This window comes from Lynx rufus, unplaced genomic scaffold, assembly GCF_022079265.1.
Source record: "Lynx rufus isolate CCGP_SWC_20201006 ecotype Redwood Valley unplaced genomic scaffold, mLynRuf1.p SCAF_27, whole genome shotgun sequence".
In the NCBI taxonomy this organism is placed as follows: Eukaryota; Metazoa; Chordata; class Mammalia; order Carnivora; family Felidae; genus Lynx; species Lynx rufus.
The window spans coordinates 784335-807163 of NW_025814842.1; the positions used below are offsets into that span (position 1 = coordinate 784335).

The window sequence follows — 22829 nt, forward strand, 5'->3', positions numbered from 1 at the left end:
GGGAAGGAAGGTTCAAGTTTTCAACGCGAGCAGGGGCGGCCGGGCTTCCGCACAAGGCGGGCTTTGTGTTCAGGTGACGCTCAGTGTGGTGTGGAAGGAAAGGGTCCCCCCACCAGCTGAATCCTCTCCGTGAGCGGGAGGGAACCGGGCGCCCCCACACACCACCCCGTCTGACAAAATCTTCATAAAGATGCCGGGTGGTGATGTACACGCACGGGCTGATCGCTTCGTCCAAGATCACAGAGCCACGGTGCGAAAAGCTGGGCCTCCCAGCCCACAGACCGCCAGTGTTCCCCTGCTGCTGGGACAGGGCGATGACGGAAGCCCAGGGGCCGAGCCTCTGACCTCTGGGGACAGGGCTGGGTCCCGCGCGGGACCCTGAGGGGGCAGGCGGCTCCCAGTCAGGCTCGGCCGGGAGCCCGAGGAGGGTCAGGGCAGCAGAGGGCCGGGCCGGACGTGAAAGGTAGTGACGGCAGAGCAATGACTGCAGGGGAGAGGTGTGCAGGGCCGCACAGTGGCTCCAGCACCCCGTCACCAGGCGGCTGGCTGGCTATGAGGTGCCGAGGGTCCCACACTGCAGTCCAGGACACAGGACACTGCAGTGGCCACATGGGGGAGGACAGAAATAAGAGTCTGATGGCCAGTCTGGCCCTAAGAGGGCGACACGCACCCTGAGAGCCAGCATCGGAGGTGGTCCTGGGACGGGCAGGAAGCAGACAGCGTAAGGTCGCGGAACACCAACACCCTCCCATCTGGTCAAAACGGGTGCCTCCTCCCTCGCCCACCCTCCTCCAGATCACCCACCCAGCCCCAGACCCCACAGCAGGCCGTGCAGTGCCCTCTGCCGCGATGCTCTGTGGGGCTCACGGTCTCACTCACGGGGCCACCAACCCTGTCCAACCGGGCTCCAGCTACAGGTTCTCTCGAGCTACAGCCCTGATGGCCCACGAGGGCAGGGCCATGGCGCCCAGCCACCAGGGCCACGTGGATGGACGGTGCATCTCCAAACCACGGGTGGGTTTGCAAAACCAGCTCTCCCAGGCTCAGCTTTGGGGAGGAGAGGCTGTCCTCGGCACGCTAGATGGAAAGTGCCGGCAAACGCAAGGCCCCCGGGGCTTCCGGTGGACACAAACGAGTGCCCCTAAGCTGGGAGATCCCCGTCGTCTCTGCCCTGAGAACCATTCAGACCGGGGGTGGGGGTGGGGAAGCTTCTCACAGGGGACTGAAAGGATGGGCCTTTCCAGGATGGGGCCCTCCACTCACTGTGTCTCTGCCAGCCCGCTGCTGCAGAGCCAAGGGGACCCAGGGGAAGCGTGCCCAGGGTCAGGGAGAGATCACAGGAGCGCCCAGAGCCAGGCCTGCCCTCACAGGAGGGGCAAGCCCTTCCACAGGTGTGGTCTGGCCTCCCAGCTACACAGGGACATAGAGGTGCCCACGAAGGCTGCGGGGACAGAGGCGAGACGGGGCATCCGTCCACTGTGTTACAACGGGTGCTCCCTCCAGGTCAGAGGGCATGAGCTGCGTGCCCTGGGGGGGGGGGGGGGCGCGCCCGCGTGTGTCTCCCGGAGGCAGGTGTCTGCACGTGTGCACGTCAAGTGTGTCCAGGAGAGATGAAGAAGGTCTCAGGAAACTCAAATGGAGGAAAACGGAAAGAAACCTTCACTCTTCACCCTTTTAAGGAGGTTATTTTCCCCACAGGCCACAGGCGACATTCTGGACAGTTCAGGAATTCGCGTCTTCAGGCGACCAGGATGGGGACGAGGGGGCTGCCCGGCAGCAGGTCCCCACAGAAGGGTGTGGGCCAGCAGCCACACTGCCCCTCGTGTTCCTGTCCCAGCCCACGGGTCCACGAAAGCTCACGCCCTCCACGCCGCGCCTCCGTCAAGCGGGCCGGGCTGGACGGCGGCGCAGGGCCTGGCCACGGAGGGGCTGCACGGTGACTCATCGGGCCCCAGGGCTCCCAGTCTGCAGGGAGCACAGGAGACTGGGATGGAAACATTTATGCAGCCGAGACCCGAAGGCGCTAAAGAAGCCAAGTCCTGCCAGAGGGAGCGCGGGAGCCACGAGGGAGAAGGGCTTGGCGCCTCGGGACACCGCGGGAAGGACACCGCGGGAAGGAATCCTCCCGAGGGCCCGGGCGGGGCAAGAGGCCGTCGACGTGCTCCATCCTGTAACCCAACGTCTGCCCACCTCCCTGCCACCAGATCGACACAGAGCGTGTAACGCGGCCACCACACGCTCACACGCCCGCCACGCCACGAGCTGGTGGAGACGGTGGCGCCCCGAGTGACAGGTGCCCGAAGGTTCACCTGTGGGACCCATGGGGCTGCAGGCACGGGGACGCGGGGCATCGAGGGGGTGGTGTGTGCCCGCTGGCCAGCCGGGCTGAGAGCACAGCGGAATCACCCGGGACGCTGCCTCCAGGGGACGCACTTACGTGCACACGTGCACACACCTCCCCCCAGGAGACGCAGCGCACCCCCATCTGACCTCAAAGGCTTACGCTCTTTCCACACAGAGAAGCAGCTTATGTCCTTCCCAGATCACCTGTGAGACGGGCACAGCACTGGAAAGGACCCAGCAAAACACAAACACGAGAGCGAAAACCCAGAGGCCGGGCAGAGGGTGGGATGACGAGGACCACGCAGAAGCAGGGACCCGAGCGCGCCCAGCGCAGCCCCCAGGGACGGGAGGGAGACTCAACCACGGCACGCGGGTCCCTAACAACGCAGCCAGGGGGGCGGAGGCAGCCGCAGGGGGACGGCCCGGGGGAGCACAGGCTGCCCCACCGGCCAGGGCCCGGCTCGGGGAGGATGAGGGAGCCCCGCGCACCCACCCTCCTCCCATCCTGGAAGACTTTCCGAGGAGCTACAGCCACGAGCTTCTGTAAAGGACACAAAATTCTCAAGGCTCTGGCCTTGGCCAGCTCCCCGGGGACCCTGGAGCTGGACCTTGGCAGCCCTTCCTCGTGGCTCAGAAAAGGGCCCCAGAAGCCCTGGTTCTCAGCCCAAAACTGGCACCGGAACAAAGCACGGGCGGTCCTGGAGGGTCGGCTCGTCTCCAGGGAATTCGGAGTCTCAGGTAAGATCTGGGCTTTAGCACAGGGGCGGGAGGTGCAGGTTCTAGCAGGGAAGCAAACCAGCGCGGCCTCGCGGACCGACGCGGGCGGCCTCACGGCAGGTGAGAAACAGTCCGAGCGCATCGACAGGCACACGGCGCAGGAAGACACGGGGCACGCGCACAGTGGGACGGCATCCACCCGTGACGTGGACCGGCACGCGGACCGGCCACGCGCCACGCTCAGCGAGGCAAATCAGAGGACAAGCCCTGTGTGACTCACACACACGTGGGAGCTAAGGAGGTTAAACGTACTGTAAAAAGTGGCGGGGACCTGGGTGGCTCAGAGTGCTGGTTTGGGCTCAGGTCACGGTCTCTGGGCTTGTGGTGGAGCCCAGGGTTGGGCGGAGCCTGCGTGGGATTCTCTCTCCCTCTTCCTGCCCCTCCCCTGCTCACACGCTTCTCCGTCTTTTGAAATAAACTTTTTGAAAGAAAAAAACCAGGGAGACGGTGGTTATGGAGGGATGGCGGTGGGGGTAAAACGAACGACGTGTAAGGACACACACGTGAACGGGAGGTGACAAAGGGGACAAAGGCGACAGAGACCCAGCGTACAGCTGACGACCGCAGACAGGATGACGGGAGGCCTCGCCAACACCACCACGGCGGGACTCTCCTCACAGGAACACACCACACGCCTCGTCTTTGCAACGCGTAACGTCACATCAAACGGAAAATTTAACAACAAACAAGAAAACCTCGCGTTCCCGCTTATAAGTATCCACCCAAGGGGAAAAAATACTACGCTTGCCTGTAAAAATGTACGTTCGTGTATCAAAACCGTAAAGCAGCTGTGACAGCCAAATCCCGGAATTAACCCTGCTTTGTGTGCTGCTGGGACACACTGGGGCCTTCCTTTCCTTGAATGTCCCCCTGCCTGGGAAGGGGCTGTCCTGCAGCCTGGCGAGCAGGCGGGTGGTCTACAGACACGAGCAAGCGTGGAGGCCGGCACACGGCCCCGCCATTTGAGGCTGGAGCCCCCTCGGCCCCAAGGAAGGCCCCCTGCTTCTGGAGAAAAGCGCAGGGCGAGGCGAGAAGCAGTCGACAGGCTGACGAGCCTGGGACGAGCTCTCAAGGCCTCCGTCCTCCTGGCTGGGTGACCCAGAGCCCGGCCACCAAATCAGATGACAGAGTGCACTGGCACCAGCCAGGGGGCCCCTGACAACGGATGCCCCCCAAACCACCGGCAAAGACCCAGGAAGTGCCCGGAACACTGGTCAGCTGCAGGGATCGGACACGGGGACAGCCTAATGCGGTTTCCCGACCTGTGGTCAATGTTCACAGGATCTGCTTCCCAATTTGCCTTAATTAAAGATTAACATGCCGAATCACTTCCTCTCAGTCCGGCCACTATTCTTAATTGTGAGGTCCCTCAGCGGCCCGGGAATCACTCATCGCCATAAGTAGCAGCAATGGACAACATCATGATTTACCGTGTCTCTCGGACAAAGCCGGCCAGATGGGCGCCTGGGGAACGTGTGCGCTCACATCGCGTCAGGGTGGGGTGTGGAGCAGGGGTGTGGAGCAGGGATGTGGAGGTGGGGTGCAGAGCAGGGGTGTGGAGGTGGGGTGCGGAGCAGGGGTGCAGGGGAGGGGTGTGGAGCAGGGACACGGAGCAGGGGTGCACAGGTGGGGCGAGGAGCAGGGGTGCGGAGCAGGGGTGCGGAGGAGGGGCGCCGAGGTGGGGTGCGGAGCAGCGGTCAGAGCAGGGTCAGCCCGCGGGCAGAGCTGTCCGTGCGCCACATCAAGCGAGCACACGAGGCGTCCCCACCAGCCCCCGGACGGTGCACCCCACAGCTGTCACACAGGTGAGGCACCGGGGGGCGTCAGGGGGCAAGAAGGAGAGCCCGCGAGGAGTCTGTGTGCGCGAAGACGCCGCGCAAGACAACCTGCGAGTCTAGTAAACAGGGTGTTATTCAGACCGCCCTCGTGTGGGGGGAAGAAAGGCCGTTCACCTGCGCGCTCTACTTCTGAATCACGTGCTGGCCGAGGGTGGCCACACCGCGTGGCTCTGCCAGCCGGGCCCTCGGGGCGCCGTGCAGAGAAAACGACAGCTGGCGATGGGGCCAGGCCCACCCGGGAGCCTTCCATTAACGTCAACTTCCCGGTTTTATTCCTTCGCCTTCCTTCGAAGAACGAGCAGCCTCACCTGCTATTTAGCTAAAGTTTAACGGGGAGGACACACGTCCACGGAAACGGAATTATTTCTGTGACAAAGGACCGGCTGGGAAGGCTGCGAGCCTGACGGCACTGTCACTTAAAGCCCCGACTCAGGACTTCACAGCCCGGAGGCAGTAAGACAGCTCCCGGCCTCGAGCGCAAGGGCCCCCCCGGGGCCCTGGGGGCAGCGGCCAGGGCGCGCCACGTTTCAGTCTTTACGGGGGGCGCTGCGAGCACGGTCCCCTCAGACAGGCCAGAGTCCGTCAGAATTTTTCTGGGTCCAGAAGCTGGACGACGTGGTTCACGACCGTGCGGACTGCGGCCGTTCTGCCACGAGGCAGAGCCCCGGCCGAAGTGAGCGCGATTCGCTGGCGGGGCTCCGGACCGGGTCCTCCAGCTGCGTTGGGGGATCAAGGCCCCTGGTGCACAAGCTTCGGGGCGGGGCTTGGACGTAACCTCATTCGGAGAAGGCGTTTCTCTCATGCCGAGAACGGTCCTGCTGACGTTGGGGATGAGGGGCCGAGGGGCCGTCTGGAAAGCGTTGTGGGCACGTCCTTGCACCCCTGCCCGGTGCCACAGGCACCCAGGCCCCTGCTCCAGGGCGCCTCGCGTAGAGAAGGGGGCTGCCACACCAATCCCCGTGCCCACTCACCTTGGTGGGGGCCCCTCCTACAGACACAGCCCCCGACCCCTTGGCGGGACCCCACGGTGACCCCACGGGAACCACCCGGCACCCGAGCCGCGTCTCCACGGCGGTGGAAGACGTCTTCGCCGCACAGAGCGTCTCTCCAGGCGCCTGCGCGTCTGCGTGGCCCCGTGCGTCCGGGCTCTTCGGCCTGACCACAAAGGGCCGAGGCTGGCGGGGCGGCCTGTGTGCGTTCCGGCCAGACCCCGCCGTCACCAAGGTGCTGGTGACGCTGCTCTCGCTCAGTGCCGCCAGCAACCCGGGCTGTGCCGTCCTCTCCTTCGCGGCCCGCATCCGCTACTTCAACGCGCGGTACGTGCGGCTGGCGATGCCCTTCAAGTTCCTGCCGCGGGGTTCTCCGCCCCGCCTGCGCCCGGCTGCCAAGGGTGCCCACGGGCCTGCGGCGAGCCCGGCTGCCGCGGTGGGCCGTGCCTCCTGCAGCTCCCTGGGGCCGGTGGCCCCGCCGGGTACGTCCAGGGTGCCGTACGAAGCCACTCTGTGCCAGGGAGACCTGCCGACCGCCCGGCCCGAGTATGAAGTCGTGAAGGTCAGCCCGGGCTTCGGGCCGGCCAGTGGGCAGCCCCTCCCCGGAGGGACGCGGCCCCTGCTCCCCCCGTGGTCCCGGCCACCGCCCCGAGCGCGTCTGCCCGCCGGCCGGCGTACGACCCGCACTCCTGTGGCAGGCCTGGCTAACGCTGCAGAGGGACGGGGGCTCGCCTGGGGACGAGCTCCTCACGAGCCCTGCAGAGCGGGTCCTGTTTGGGGAGAGCCGTGTGACTTCCCTGGCCGGCCTCCTCCTCCACGGGCCCCGCAGGCCGGTCCTGCTCAGCATCCCGGAGCACCTCACCCAGGCCTCCCCCGGCGGTGCCGGAAGGGAGAGGCCCGGGACGGCTTGTTCCTGAAGAGGGTTGGCGGGGGGGGGGGGGGGGGGGGGGAGGCGATGCAGCAGACGAGCAAGATGGGCGATGAGGGGGCGTGCCTGGCGGGTAGGGAACAGGATCGTCTGAAGGCGCGGAGAACGAGCTTCCTGGCATTCGGCTCCACTTACGCACACGCTCCAGAGCTTGGCTCAAACCAAGGCTTTGCAGCGACAAGAAACCCTGCGAATCCAGGGTGCAGTGAGTGTCGGGGCAGGAGCCGGCCGGACACATCTGACTGGGCTGACAGGTCCTCAATTCTAATGGGTGATTCCACGGTTAGCGTGTCCGCTGGCCGGCACCGGTCTCTAGCCCTACCCCGGTCAGACAACGACAACGACAGAATTTATGGCCGTGTTATAATCTGGCCCTGAAGGGCTCTTACCTGGTTACCCTTTAACACTGAGAGAGTTTGGCCCACGCAAGTAGCACCAAGAGCAAAGAAGTTTGCTTTGATCTTTCTAAATTTGCCACCATCGGCGGAGTCTGAGAGTGTCACCCGTGTGCTGATAAAGCATCACGAGACGCTTCCTGCCCCGCTGTGGCCTGGCAGGCAGCCGGTGCCCACCGCCAGGAGCTCTGGGTGGCCCGCGAAAAGCTCTGTGCCTAAAGCCTCCCCTGCTCTATTTGACATTATTTGCAGAAAGGTTGGTAACATATGAAACATAAAATACGAGGTTCAATGATTAATCTTAATCCAAAATGTACATTTACCATTCTTGCTACATTTATATTAAGATCTTCCTGGTCGGGGTGCCTGGGTGGCTCCGTCGGTTAAGCGTCCGACTTCGGTTCAGGGTCATGATCTCACAGTCCGTGAGTTCGAGCCCCGTGTTGGGCTCTGTGCCGACAGCTCAGAGCCTGGAGCCTGCTTGGGATTCTGTGTCTCCCTCTCTCTTTGCCCCGCCCCCGCTTGTGCTCTGTCTCAAAAATAAAGATTAAAAAACAAAAACAAAAACCAAGATTTTCTTGATTGAACAGAGAAAGGAGACGGGCAAAGGGAAGGTGTCTCTCTGGCTGTAGGAAACCCATGCCTTAGAGAGCTTTGATTTTTTATCAAAACTTTACTGTTCAGGGCAATTTTACTGGGTTTGCAACTGAACTGAGAGGGAATGGAGGGAATACCCACACACCCTCCCCGCAGTGACACCCCCACCGGACGGAGCGTTTGTCACAACATGGATGGGATGGACCTATATTGACACGTCACCGTCACCCAGAGTCCCAGTTCCCACGTGGGCTCACTCCTGGGGTGCAGACAGACCTATACTGACACGTGTCCTTCATTAAGGCATCACAGAGCGTGCCCACTGCCCTAAGACCCCCCCACCGTGCCCTGCTTATCCACCCCTGCCCTCCCCCACCCCTACCACACCCCCCCCCCCCCGGCACCCACCCGTCCTCTACCGGCTCCCTGGCCCTGCCTTTCCCAGAAGGCCACTCGGCTGGGATCACCCAGGGTGCGGCCTCTCCAGACTGGCTTCCTTCACGCAGTAACCTGGATCGAAGGTGCCTGCGCGTCGTCTTGGCTTCGCGGCTCCCTTCTTTCCGGGGCTGAGTAACACTGCTTTGTCTGGATGGCTTCCACTCTTAGGGATATTTTATGTTCCTCTGCAAGCTAACGGCCAAGGCGTGCCGTCTGCAAGCCTGTCTTCAATGCTGATGCCACTTCTTTGCAAAAACAGGATTTGGGTCGTGTGGTTAAGGAGCTTCTGTAACATGCCATTAAAACACTCCATGCTTAAACAACCCCTCCCCTTCCGTTTCTGCTCCTCTGTGCGCTGGCACACCCACACGGCCTGTGCCGTGGACGGCAGGCAGGTGTGAGTCCCACGCCCGCACGTCCGGAGAGGCTGGCAGGGGGCGAACAAGGAAGTTGGGAGCCCCTGGAAGGGAAGACGCTCCCTCCCTCCAGGAGGCTCAAGCAGGACAAAGAGCATCCCGGCTGACGTGTGAGGGCCGCTCCTTCCCATGCGATAGAATAATTTTTTACTGGATTGGATGCTGGACGTTGTGAACGTCCCTTGTTGAGTGTTGAACTTCACACGGGCTCGCCTTTTAAAAAGGACTGAAGTTCACTCTGGAGGACACTTTGCTCCTTGTAGATCTGCGGGATTCTCTGGAGAGCTGTGTTTAAGCTTTGTTAGTGAGGTCTGGAGGGGCCTAAATACTCAGGCACCCCGTCTCTCTTTGTCGTAAACGCTCAAAAACACCTCTCTCCCGACCAGCGAATTAGGACACGGACCAGCGTGATGCACACTCTGGGAGCTGGTCAGATTGTGGCCTCTGGTTGCTCCTAGCTCGGCCTCAACTGTCTGCACTCTGCACGCAGACATGTTCAGCTCTCCAGACCTCGGGGGCCCTTTCTCAGCGTGGCTCCCCACTCCCCAGCCCGGTCTCCTGCCAATTCCAGCTCCCTCAGGCTTCCAGAAATCCAATCCCGTCCCCTCAACGTGGTCCGGTCATCCTGCGCTGCTAGGAACCCCTCCTGACTCCGGACGGGTGCCCGGGTGAGAACAGGGGCTCACTGCACTCGCTTCCTCCTCAGAGGCCACGGTCCCGCACTGCCTACCGTCCCAACGTCTCAAAACAGCTCATTCTTTTATTTTATCCAGCTTTTGATGGCTTATGGCAAGCCCCCTTACGTTACTCATTCACGGCCAGAGGCGGAAGGACCTAATTAATGTACAAATACATAGTAACAGACACCGACAGCCTGTGAGTTTGCGACCCGAAAGAGCGGTGAGGCTCACGGGTGTTCGGCGCTCCTCAGAGAAACGGCTGAGTGGGGCTGGGACAGCAGACACGGAAACCAGGCCTAGAGAATCTGATCCCACTGAGTTTCTCAGCATTCTGGCTAAAGGGGTAGTTTTAGAACCCAGCCACAGGAATGTCAGTGGGTGGTTCTCAAACGTTTTCTTTCGAGCGGTAGGATCCTTTCTTTAAACAAATCGTATAAAGAGGCCCAACGTCTGAGACACCAGGAGGTCCTGCTCTGACCGGGAGAGGAGGTGGGTTCCGGTCCTCTGGAACATGAAGGTGCCCCAGGAACAGCAGGCCCCGTGGGGACGGGCGGCTGTCGCACGTGCCATGCAGGTCTTGTCCGCTGACCCCCCATCCGGGGACAGATGGGACACACTGACCACGGGAGCTTTTCAAGGACAGAGCCAAGAGAAGGGTCAGGAGCCACAGAGAAGCAAGGCAGCGTGCAGAACCGTGGCTTTCCAGCAGTGGGGTGAGACGTGCACCCAGGAGGCTGACAGGAGAGCTCGATTTCACAAGGATGAGTCAGAACTGAGGGGTGGGGGGAGGGGGAGGGAGAAGCCACTTCCTCCGGCTCTGAGCCTCTCCCTGACGAGCCAGGTCGACCCAGGTCTCCAGCAAGACCTCCTAGGACGTGCCACTGGCGGACGGCCCCAGGCGGAACCGCGTGTGCGCTGTCCATCCCTAACCTGTGCGAGCCTCACGCGCTGCGCTCCGGCTGCCGCTGGCACCTCGCTCTCAAAGGACTGGAGGAAATGTGCAGAGAGCTCCGGGCAACGGCTGAGAGGGGCCCAGCTGTCCAAAGAGTCAACAGCAGCGAAACCATGGGGACCGCGCCTTCACGGTGTCACAAAGTGCCCGAGGGTGAGTGGAGAGCGAGGCTGCGCGGAGGCCGGCCGGCACCTGGACACCTACGATCCCTTCCCGTGACGGAAGAGGCCGCATGGCGGGTCTGCGGACTCCCGTCGATTTTTCTCTAAGGAACGGCCTCCGCGCAGACGGCATCTGTTCGGCGCGCCCCGGTCTGGACACACACCTTCGCACGCACCCGGGACTGCCTGCCGCCGGGGTCGCACGGATGGCCGTGCCGACGCGCACGCTCCCACGGGCACGGGCGCAGAGCTCAAACGGGAGGGGGCGCCCACCTCGTCCAGAATGCCAGGTTCCGACACTCGGCCCCGGCCGATGTCTGCGGACTCGAGGCGGGCCTGCAGTGTTTCCTAACTGCCCACTCCTCGCCCGGCCAGCCTGTGGCAGACTGAGCCCCTCGGCTTCCCCGAGGGGAGCATGTGCAGCGATCCTCGGCCACGCTCGTGCCCCCACCGCTCTAGGCCCGGCCTCGGTCTTCACAGAGGTGGTGCTTGCCTGAGTGCTCAGGGTTAGGGTTAGGGTTAGGTCTCGTGAGGACGAGACCCAGAAGGGCTTCGTAAGTGTCTCAAAGAAACCTACTGCCCAGGCACGGGCAGGGGCTCCCGGCTTCCCCCAGCTCGGCTAAGCAGAGAAAATGCACGAAAGGCAGTGTGGGCGGTGTCGCCCGCCTGCCCCCCCCCCCCCCCGCTAACCCCTCCCCCAAGCAGCGCACCGGCCGGGCTGTGCTTCCCGCCAACGACGGGCTCTGACGCTTGGCAGCCACGTCGCTCGGGGTCCCAACCGTGAGCCGAGTCCCGCTGGCTGCCCTGCGAACCCCTTGGATGGACACGCGCTCTCCCTGTGGCAGCCACGGGAAATGGGGGCCCAGCCGTCCGGGACCGTGCCGGCGTCTGGTGAGGCAGGCCGCCTGGTGACGGAAGGACCCCACCCGAGGACAAGGACGACAGACGGCGGGTGTCCAGCATCACGCAGCTCCAACCACGCCCCCCTGCACCCCCACTTTACCCAGGGTCATGGGGCGGCTGACCGCAGAGGGAGAAAGCAGGGCCTGGCAATTCAGAGACTGGGCGTCCTCCCTCCGGGGCGCTGCGTTGCACCTCAGGGGTCCCTCTGTGGGTGGGGGCACAATTCTTTGTCACAGAGGAGCAGGGCTGGCAGGGGTGGGGACGTGGGGAAGGTCGACCGCCGCACGCAGACAGCGCTGGACCTGGAGCACCTGGGAATGAGGGTGAGGGTTCCCGGGGTCCCCTCAGCCAGGCAGGCCTCCTGGCTTTACTACATGTCTGTGCTCTGCACCATGCCCGTTACCGAGCTGCATCTGCAAATTTAACTAAATGAAAGCTGACCAGACTTGATTTCCTTTGACGTTTCCCTATCATCCCATCCTGGGGACGGACAGAAAAACCTGCAAATGAGTCCACTTCAGCACTGAGACAATCCTGTTACAGGGCACCAGCCACGTGGGAAGCACGCTGTGTGCCAGTGAGGACCCTGGGCCTCAGAGTGGCCAGACTGAGGCTTAGGCCACCGTGCCTGAGCTCAGGCTTCTCACGCGGGCAGCACTGGGTGCTCGGCGAGGGTTACATGGGCCAGCGGATGCAACACACTCAGCGCTTAGCAAATGAAGCCTCGCGTGAACGCTCTGTAAGGGGAGATTTTTAAATTCACAGGAAGTCTCCACGCATTACAAGACGTCCGCGAGATGCTCTCATCCCTGGCCACGCAAACGCCAGCTCGGGTTCAGTGGACTGAAACCCTAAAAGCAGGGTTCTGTCCCTTATGGTAACTAGTCGCGAAGGCCGGCAGGTGACCACCTCTGGTGCCCTGAGACCTGGCAGCCCCAGGCTCGTCCGCGTCAGCGGGCCGGCCTCAGGGCCCTCCAGCTCGCTGTGAACTCAGCAGGGCGCGCAGAGGGGACCCCCGGAGCTACCGGGAGGTCCTCCCCGGCCACGGGGCCCAGTGGGGCCGCGGGCCAGCAGGCCACGGGCTGGGGCGAGCAGTCCGCGGCTGTTTTACGTGACGTGTCTTGGCTATTTCTAGGCTTAGATTTTTATTTTATTTATTTACTTTTAACTCAAGAAGAAGTTTTAACTTTCTCATGACTCATTTCTTTCAGAATGGTGTCCTTGGGCACTTGCAGCGTCGCAATCGTGCGAGGGAGCGGCCGGCTGAAGTAGGTCTCAGCTCACAATGGCATCCGCGATGTCACGATGTCATTCAAAACTGTAAGAAGCTAACAGATCAGGATCATGGCTCAATCCTAAGTCGGAAAGAACGCTGGGTGTTAAAGATTTATCCCAAAGGAATTTAACACAGCATTCTCTGTTGATAAACGTGTATATTTCCCAAAACAAATATCTGAAAGATGTGAAGCCATGATCATTCAAAACACCTTCAAGCTCGTTTGAAACAGGCTCTGTGAAAACAGACCGTGAAGGGGGGCCACGCTAGCCGCCACCGTGCAGGTGACCGGAGGGGTGCCCGGTGCCGACAACCCACGGGCCGCCAGACGCCTCCGTTTCCAGCCTGAAACCAGCCTCTCTCCCCTCCGGGAGGAGCACACGGCAGCCTCCACCGTGCCAGCTGCTGCCATCTGGTTCATTCACGCTCCGAAATATGAAAGATGGCCCTCAGTTTTCAATCTCACAACTTCAAAAGGACTTAAAAAGAAAAAAGCCACCAAGAGGGAGGTACGAGATCAACGAAAACGTGATGTCCCTGACAACCGCATTAGCTGGTGCATGCAGCCAGGGCCCGCAGGTCCTAGAGGCCCTCCAGACCCGACGCGCGCACCTGGGAACGCGCCTGGGGACGGGGCGGCTCTGCCAGCCTCTCTCCAGGCCGCCGGGGTGCCGGGAGACAGCAGCTACTCGCGGGGCGGTCAGGCCCCGGGACTGGGGACCGAGGCCATCCCCCCCGCACAAGGGCTGTGGCCGCGGCTGGTCACTGAGCGTGCAGGGCAGGTACGCTCCGGCGGTTTCCAGAGTAAAGGGAAGGAGACAGAGGAGACACGATTCATCCCCACGGCCGAGAAACCACTCTGCTTCCTAACGTGCTTGCCCCAAATACCTGCTATATCTTAGGTTTAAGTTTCTTTCTGCAAATGCCTTTGTGAAATTCCTAGGTTAAATTCTCTGTATAATTTGCACACTACTCTGTAGGTTCAGGAAATTTACCGTTTAGTTTTAAAGACAAGCAAGAGTACTTAAGTTCCAGTAGGTGACGACGGGTCATCATCTAAAAGGTATACAAAACCTACTTAACGATGCTTTCAAACTTAAGAAAGTCGAATCAGCGGGTGAGGAAAAGCAGTTAAGTCTGGAAACTTCCATAAAAATGCATGGTGGGCCTGGGCTCACTGCCACGGCGTGGGCGAAAAGTAGCCGGCAAAAAAATGGTTAACGCCGGCCTCCTCGGGAGGCCGTCCAGCAGGGCACAATGGGCGGCCCTGGGAAGCCTATAAAGCCAGCGGTGCCTCCGAGTCCGCAGCAATGACGGGCGTTCTGGCCAGTCAGCCTCGTGCCCCAGGCAGGCGTCCCCTTGCAGGACCACCGCTCCGGCATTCTTCGACGGGGGGGAGCGAGGCCAGAACCCCCGCCACCCGAGGGAGAGTCTCGGCCGCACCTCCAGCCTGCCGGGAGCGCACCCGCCGAGGCCGGCCGACAAGCCCTCCCAGGGACACGAGAAGGGCCTGCGCAGAGCCGGCCTGGGCTGGGGTGGCCGGCTGCGTCGCAGGTGAGTCTCGGTCCCGGGTTCCCGGTTCTGCGTTCGGGTCGGTGCCGCGGTGGGAGTCCGCGGACCCGCCGTGCAGCCTCTTCCATCACGGGAGGGGAGACCGAGGGCAGGCCCGGCTCGGTGGGCCCGCGTCAGGTGCGGCACGCTGTGGTCACAGCTGGACGCAGATGGGGGCACACAGGCCACCCTGCGGTGAGAGAGGCACCGAGGCTACAAAGCCTCTACTCTGCACACGAACCCGCACCTGGCTCAGCCCCAGCGGGGCTGCAGGGCGGAGGCTTTGCAAAGGTCCTTTCTGTAACGCGTGCCCAGTGCAGCAGTCCCCCGACTCCCCGGCGCTCTGTCGCTAGGCTGGTCAAGCGAGGCCCTGCCTCCAGTTAGGACGTTAGCCAGTCAACGAAAACGCTTGCCCGGCGACACGGCCGGGGGGACCGGTGTTCCTTCACAAAGATACACACCCAGCTGGCCTGACAAAATGTGGTTTTAGTTTTCTTTTTTTAATTTTTTTTAATGTTTATTCATTTTTGAGACGGAGCATGAGCTGAGGAGGGTAGAGAGAGGGGGGGGGAGGGGGAACGGGGAGACACAGAATCCCAAGCAGCATCCAGGCTCCGAGCTGTCAGCCCAGAGCCCGACGCGGGGCTCAAACCCACGAACTGCGACATCGTGACCAGAGCCGAAGTCGGACGCCCAACCGACTGAGCCCTGGTTTTAGTTTTCTAGAGCTGGACAGGCAGTGGAAACTCGAACCAAAACGAAACCACGATGACACTCGCCTTTACACATCCACGGTCCACCTTCGCGAGGGTGCTGTGTCAGTAGCCAGCTCATACTCGTTCCCGCGTCCCGTCATTACAGCACGGTGACAATAAGAGTATTTGTCAAGGATCAGCGGGTTCACGTGCGTGGGAAAGGAGCAGAGGACTCACTTTAAAACTGCCCGCGCAGCCTATGTTGACGACGACGGGAAGCGCGCGCCGAGGGCCCCTCACCGTGTCTTCCTCTGAAGACGGTCGGAAGCGGCCCAGGTTTCCGTGCTTAGAGAGCCAAACAAGCGCTCTGCGTGCTCCTTACAGACAAGTTACCGAGAGAGGCTTTAAACGCTAGACATTCATGAGGTCCACGCTGGCATTATCTGCTATACACGACACAACACAGAGCACAGACGTCTCCACGCCGGCTGAGCAAAGCTTGCCGAACGCTTCTCGATCACTATCTGACCTGAAGGCCGAGACTGGGCTTTCTCTGCTCTGCTTTTCAGGGTTTCCTTTGGAGCACGACTTCTGAGCAGGGGTTCAGTGAACGTCTAGTCTGGTTGGGCGACACTTGGAAAGTGATCCCCGACCGTCTCACAGGGTCAAGCAAAAACCCTCGGGAGAAAGACAACTCAAGGCCGTTTTAACGCGCCAGGGCCGGCTTCCTTGGCCTCTGTGGGGGGCCCCCGGCCCTGGGAGGCCAGGAGCAACCCCAGCGGTGGCGGCCCAGACAAGGCCGCCGACAGCACTCCCCTCCCTTCCCCCCGACTCTCGGGCCGAGCCGAGTCGCGGTGGGCGGCCTCGGACACGAGACCTGTGGGCGGCTGAGGCTTTTTTAACGCAGTTTCTAGGTTACAGACCTCACTGCAGAAACGCACTCGCTGTTTCAGATAGTTTATCAAAATGCTGAGTGAACACTATTTCCTAAACCAAGGACTGTTTTCGGTCCTTCGGGTCCTGTCACGAAGAAAGTTCCACGTGGGGGCACCCGAGCGTGGGGAGCAGGAAAACCTAGATCTGTTTTCTGTCGTGAGAGGCTCTGCTCCAGCTTCCTCCAAGCACCCCGGGCCCACCGTCTTCACAGACGCTGGGTTTTTCCCTTCCCATCTTGGTCCTCCTTCCAACAGCTGCCGAAATAAATTTGACGTCCTCTGCTGGCAGATAGTACTTTTCCTGAGAGTTCCAGACCCAACGGCCGCGTTACTTCATAAGCCTGCTATTCGGCTATTTTTAAGAAAGGCGTCCACCGCGCTTTAGCATGACTCACCGCCCAGGCTGCGGTTCGGACTGAGCGGCCCGGGAGCCCTGGGGACAGAAAATGGGGGCACTTTCTGCACTTCACTCCTCTCCCTCAGCTCAGTGACAACCAAATCTCCGAGACGCCAGGACCTCACGTCCCACCCCACCCGTCCCCCCCGGGGCCACCCGCCGCCACGGCGTCCGTCCTGGCGGAGAGCCGTGAAGACTCGAGTCACAGACTCACCGCTCTTCTGTCTCTTTCTCTCAGGTGTGCGGGTGGTGAGCGCCACCCGGCGGGCCTGACCGCAGCGGCCGCCGCCCCCCAGGGGCCCAGGCGAGGCGCCGCCCGTGCTGTGGACATGGAGGGCCTTTTCCGGCTGCCCGGCTGCCCGCGGAACAGACCCGCGCCGCCTCCAGTGCTGCCCGGGAGGAGTTCGGATTTTGCAAACGCCTGGCTCACTTCACAGAGCATCGCCTGTCTTTCCGGAGACGGACTGACTGTTCACGTCGGGTTTCTGTGAGCCGTGCGGCAGACCCTGACCGCTGTGCCCCCGGGGACACGGACGAGACGCCCCCGGCGCCCGTCTCTGGCATGGAGACGCACGTGGCCGCTTACAACGGCACCCCCCCGGAGCTCAACCTGTCCCGCACGCTCCCCGGCAGCGTCCTGGCAAACCAGACGGGCGAGCTCTCCGAGCACCAGCAGTACGTGATCGGGCTTTTCCTGTCCTGCCTGTACACCATCTTCCTCTTCCCCATCGGCTTCGTGGGGAACATCCTGATACTGGTGGTGAACATCAGCTTCCGGGAGAAGATGACCATCCCCGACTTGTACTTCATCAACCTGGCGGCGGCCGACCTCATCCTGGTGGCCGACTCCCTGATCGAGGTGTTCAACCTGGACGAGCAGTACTACGACATCGCCGTGCTGTGTACCTTCATGTCCCTCTTCCTGCAGATCAACATGTACAGCAGCATCTTCTTCCTCACGTGGATGAGCTTCGACCGGTACCTCGCCCTGGCCAAGGCCATGCGCTCCGGCCCGTTCCGCACCAAGCACCACGCCAGGCTGAGCTGCGGCCTCATCTGGATGGCCTCCGTCTCCGCCACGCTGCTGCCCTTCACCGCGGTGCACCTGCAGCACACGGAGGAGGTCTGCTTCTGCTTCGCGGACGTCAAGGAGATCCAGTGGCTCGAGGTCACCCTGGGCTTCATCATCCCCTTCGCCATCATCGGCCTGTGCTACTCGCTCATCGTCCGGGTTCTCGTCAAGGCCCACAGGCACCGAGGCCTGCGCCCCCGCAGGCAGAAAGCCCTCCGCATGATCTTCGCCGTGGTCCTCGTCTTCTTCATCTGCTGGCTGCCCGAGAACGTGTTCATCAGCGTTCACCTGCTGCAGCGCACGCAGCCGGGAGCCGCTCCCTGCCAGCAGTCTTTCCGCCACGCCTACCCCCTGACCGGCCACATTGTCAACCTCGCGGCCTTCTCCAACAGCTGCCTGAACCCCCTCATCTACAGCTTCCTGGGGGAGACCTTCAGGGACAAACTGAGGCTGTACATCGAGCAGAAAACCAGCGTGTCGGCCCTGAACCGCTTCTGCCACGCTGCCCTGAAGGCGGTCATCCCGGAGAGCACCGAGCAGTCCGACGTGAAGTTCAGCAGCGCGGTGTAGAGACGGCGGAGCCGGACCGGCGGAGCCCAAACGCGGAGTCGGCCCCGCGGCCGGGCGGAGGAAGGGCTGGGCCGCACGCCACGGCCTGAGCCCGGTCGGAACGTGCCGGACCGTCCGCGCCCCAGCTGCGGGCACACCCGGGCCCCGAGGAGCCCTCACCGCCAGCCACCTTGACTCTGGGCCGTGCGCACAGCGCCGGGGCTCCCCACCCCCGCTCACGGCGGCAGCTCGCGGCGCTGGCGGCTGGGCACGGGGGCCAGCGTGGGCTCACCCTCCACTCCACACCCACTGTGTCCCGCAGCAGAAGACGTGTCTCACGCCGGCCGATGAAAGCAGAAAGAAGGGGACGCTCTGGAGGAAATCCCTCGGTTTCGAGGTCGATCCGCCGTAAGTCTGCCACCCTCGGGGAAAAAGAAGTCTGGACAGAAAACGCCGGGCAGATGTGACTCGGACGGTGTGGTCCGTTCTCCACGTCTGCGGCACGTAGCTTCCTTGTGGCACGGACAAGTGTGCTCGGGCGAGACAGGAGCGGAGAAGCCCTTCTCCCGGCAGCCCGCTCAGAACAGCCGCTCGCCGCCACCGGCTAAGTGACCCTGAGCACCCGAGCCGCCTCTGCCGGGAGGTTCTTCTCCAACCAGAGCCGCCGCCGCTGTCCGGGTCACCTGCACCGCCACCACGGATCGAGACCGCGAGGGGCAGGTCGGGTTGGGGGAGGGGGTGGAGCCAGCGTGCGCGGTACAAAGCTGGCCTCTGGGAACGATGGTGGGGGTGAAGATGAAGGCAGCGTAAACCGTTTGCCCTAAAATGTAGAAGAGAAAACCTCGCGACCGCCAGGAACGGTGAGGCCTTGTCAATAAAACATAGTCATGTGCTGATTCTCAGTGCTCCGGGTTGTTCCCCGTGGATGGGGGGCGGGGGCGGGGGTGGGCTGGGGCCCCGGCAGCGCAGTCGGTCTTTCCTCATGAGGAAAACACACACCTGGGGCTCACCGCCCATCCTCACTCACGAGGTCAGCATCAACGTCCGGTCACCCGCACGCACCCGGCGTCTCTAAGATGTCAGACACTGCCGCACAACCTCCAGGGGCCAAAGTGAGCTTTACTGCAGACGGACCACATGCCCTGGCTCTTCCAGAAGGTTCTGTACTGTCCTCATCAGGCGTGGAGTCTGTAGTAGCTCAGGGTGCTCCTGAGGCAGCTCGGTGGGGATGGCTTCCCGTACTCTGACATGGGCCAGCCTGGGGACCCCGTCCTCTAATGCGCACAAGCTACGGCCCCTGCCTTCCAACGTGGCTGAGGCCAGAGGGGGCCCGTCCATTCGTGCTGCCTGGGGAGCCGTGGCCTCCAATGCGGGCTATGACTGGGGACCCCCGGCCCCCAGTGCGGGCTGGGGTTGGGGGCCCCCGGCCTCCAGTGCAGGCTAAGCCAGGATCAATGTGAACCCTACTCCTCCTGCCCCACATACTCCACCCAGAGGACCGCCTCCCCAGAAAAGTGGGGCCCTCAAGGACCTTCACACAGGCAAGGCTTCCCGAAGGAGAGGTGAGACAGTGTTTAGGTAACAGGCAAATGAGCCATCTGTAGTTTAAATGGGTTTTGTGGGTGCAAATCACCAAGAGAGAGAGTATCCGTCCCAAGTAAATATTTTCAGTGACCAACTGTGACCTCGCAGAAATGCCGTCTCCAGCACCGAAGTCCCACTTAAGACTCACTTTCTAAATAAACATCCCAAATGCAGGACAGGAAGACCGACCGACAGCTGGGGACGGTTCCCACGAACCAGCAGGTCAGGCGTGTGGAACACCACCGTGGGGTTGCCGCATGAGCCGGCCCGCGGCGCTGTCCCAGAACACCCACCCTACAGCCACGGTGAGGGTGAGCCGGTGATCTAGATGCCGGAGTAACTTCCAGGGAAGAGTCCTCCCTCCGCCCTCCGCCTCCCCAGAACCCGCAAAAGTCACAAGTCCGCAAAGGGCACAGACACGCCGTTGACACACCTCGTCCTCTAAGAGCCGGAAGGGGGTCTAAGATGCCTTCCCTCCCACGTCCTCAGAGCTCTCTGTGAACAGCTTCTTGGGGGGGGCTCTGCCCCCCCCCCAGGGCCCAGCTGGGGCAGAAGGCACTGCCCAAGCCCCTGGCCTTCATTCCCTGCTCATCACCAAGTCCCCCCTTTGGCCCCAGTGCTGACGACTCCCAGTTGCAGAGCCAAGGCACAGACGGGTGCCCCAGCCTGGAGCGTCTGAGACGTGCAAGGGGCTCATCAAATATGCACCGTTCCCAGCGTGACGAGCGGTGAGAGACAGGTGCTTGACGGAGTGCAGGGCTGGGAGACCCATGCTGTCTGGCCGTGGTTCTCGAGGACGGGTGGGGAGACGGACGACACGCTGGGGAATAAGGCCAGGCCTCGTCTCCGATCCTGCCAAAAAACCCACGATGTACACACTGCCCCCGTTACCCAGAGTCCTGAACCGCTCAAAATCTTCAAGGGTAACGACGTAGCCAGGAACCGACGCCCAGCCCCGGTCTCTAAAACCCACATCCCTTCCTCTACGGCACCCGAGGATCAAGAGGTCAGTCAAAGTCACAGGCTCGACCCTGTCCAGATGGGATGTTCTGGGCAGGAAGGAGCAGAAGGGAGATCCCTTCCAAAGACCTCTGGGCAGGAACCGTGTCTGAGCAAAGCCCCAAAGCTTCGGTCAGAGGGGCCTCCGTCCTCGTGGCAGACACCCCGTGAAAGCTGGGAGGGGCTGGCCCTGCGCCCGGAAGCCAACTCTTGCTCCCGAATGGCCCCTCAATAGGCCTTCGGCGCTGGCGCTTGACCGAGGCACAGGTCCAACGGGGCCAGACACAGCTCCTACCTCTAACCTCTGGAAGCTGTGTCCAGATGTGGAAGCTGGCGGCAGAACTGAGGGTCCACTGGATGTCACTGGAAGCAGAAGTGGGTAGAGGTCCCGACTCCACAAGAAGGAACCCTCACTGCGCCGGAGGCCGGGCAGGCGGCCTCTGGAGCCTCTTTTGAGCCGGTGCCAGGGAGACAGTGCAGAGACGGCAAAGCCAGGCAGGCTCTGTGCGCAGGCTACCCGGCCCCTTCGAGCACAGCCCCTTTGCAAAGCATGTGCCCGGGAGCAGAGGCTGATTTCATTATTTTGTCAGGAACGCCACAAGATAAAATCAAGGCGTGGGATTGCTTTGTTGTTTCCTGGTAACCCAGCTCTCCCGCTACTCAGGCCCTACAACCCCAGCAAGAGCTCGCAAGGGCCGAGCTGGGAGCCGGCGCCGGCACCGAGTGCGATTTCCTAATTCTCTTTGTGCTTAATAACTGACCCTTGATCATGACCGTGACGTTTCCCAGACCCCGCATCCCCTTGGAGGGGTGGAGGCACCATTACCGCGTCACCGGTGTGTGTCCCCTCGTCTTCCGATGCGGCGTGGCCGAAGCGATCCTGAAACTTTCACACGTATTATGGGTCGTGCATGTTCGCCAGTGAACCCAGAGTGGTTCTCGGGTGGGCAGTGGGAGGTGCAACGCGGAAGGGAGAAGGGGCGGCAAGAAGGGCCTGAGGGTGATGGAACTGTGGGCGGCCAGCGAACCCCGAGATCTCTGAACTGAGAACACGTGCAGGAGGGCACACGGGACCATGTGTGCGCGTGGGCGGGCATGTCACATGCACCCCAGCTCCACCTGCTCAAAGGGGCCAGAAAGGGCCTGAGCGGCTGGGGGCCCGCCGACACCCAAGCCCTCCCCCCAGGAGAAGCCGGGCTCCCCAGATAAACAGCCGACCCGGCCAGAACAGGGAGGGACGGAGTAAGCCTTGCCACATGGTTTCCTGCCACAAGGAAGAAAAGCTTCAAGAAAACAGCGAAGTCACAGCGAAAGGACATGGGGACCTAGCCGGACGGTTCTCACTGGCCGGATCCGGCGCACCGTGAGCACCAAGACGATTATAAACTACCGAAAGACAAGGACCTGTGCGTCCGCTGCGGTAACGGGCCCGCGTGCACGCACTGTACGCAAGATGAACACGGAATAAACCCGGCGCAGGCGCACACAGGAGCGGGCGAGTGAGCGGAGGGCGCCCGCAGGCTGTCGACCGTCCCAGCGAAGCCGTGCCTTGTGAGAATCCGTAGGGCAGGCCAAACCCAGGACACCCGACGGGAGCAGGACATCTGGCCGCTTTCGTGTGGGGACGGGGGCACCACGCAGCAGAGGTGGGACGGCCCTTAGCTGAGTGTCAACGAGGAGCCCGCGGGAGCAGGGGAGTCCGGATGCGGACTCTGAATAGGGCACAACGTCTCCGAGTCCTCAGCTGACACCGTGACCTCGATGCGGTCAGGAGCAAACAAGATCCAAAACGGGATCAGGGCATCCATCCCAAATGTCAGGCCAGAGACAGAGGGGCACCCTTCGCGCGCGCCACGGACACCTGCGAATGGGAACGGCGGAGACGCCTGGGGTCCCGGAAGCTGCCTTCTGCCGGGACCCGTCCTCGCACACCGCCTCGCCGCGGTGGGAAACCCGGTGGGAAACCGGGTAACCGAAAGGTACGCGGCAAGTTAGAAAGAGAGGAACAGAACTGTAGTAAAAAGCAAAGCCCAATTTAGGCGCCAGGGGACGCTGCCCAGGCCGGGCGTCAGTCTCCAGGGTGGACTCTCAGGCCGACGGCCATCTCTTCCGCCGCGTACCGCGCTGGGGCACCTTCACGGGGCTCGGGGCTCGGGTCCCTGGTCCCTAGCAAACGGGCTGTTCTCACCCACGTCTGCGACACGTACGTCCTGTCTGTGACACCGAGGCTCGGAGTCGGGTGACGAGTCTGAGCGCCCGGGACCCCGTTCCCCTCCGCACCCCGCTCGACACCCGAGCCGGGAAGAGAGGCTGTGCTTCCTCACACGACGATCGGCGGACCGCCTTTCCAGAGC

The 22829-nt window shown here is 62.2% G+C and overlaps 2 protein-coding genes across 2 annotated transcripts in view; one reads left to right on the top strand and one right to left on the bottom strand.

The window, feature by feature from the left end:
- The window catches only part of CUNH7orf50 (chromosome unknown C7orf50 homolog), a 108186-nt gene that overhangs the window by 52828 nt on the left and 32529 nt on the right, over nucleotides 1–22829 (bottom strand). The window lies entirely within an intron of this gene.
- Nucleotides 16834–17913, top strand: GPER1 (G protein-coupled estrogen receptor 1). Its single transcript, XM_047089124.1, has one exon. The coding sequence runs from the start codon at nucleotides 16834–16836 to the stop codon at nucleotides 17911–17913; it is 1080 nt and encodes a 359-aa protein (XP_046945080.1).

Coding starts and splice junctions, on each gene's coding strand:
- GPER1 (XM_047089124.1), top strand. CDS start 16,834: ATGGAGACGCACGTGGCCGCTTACAACGGCACCCCCCCGGAGCTCAAC.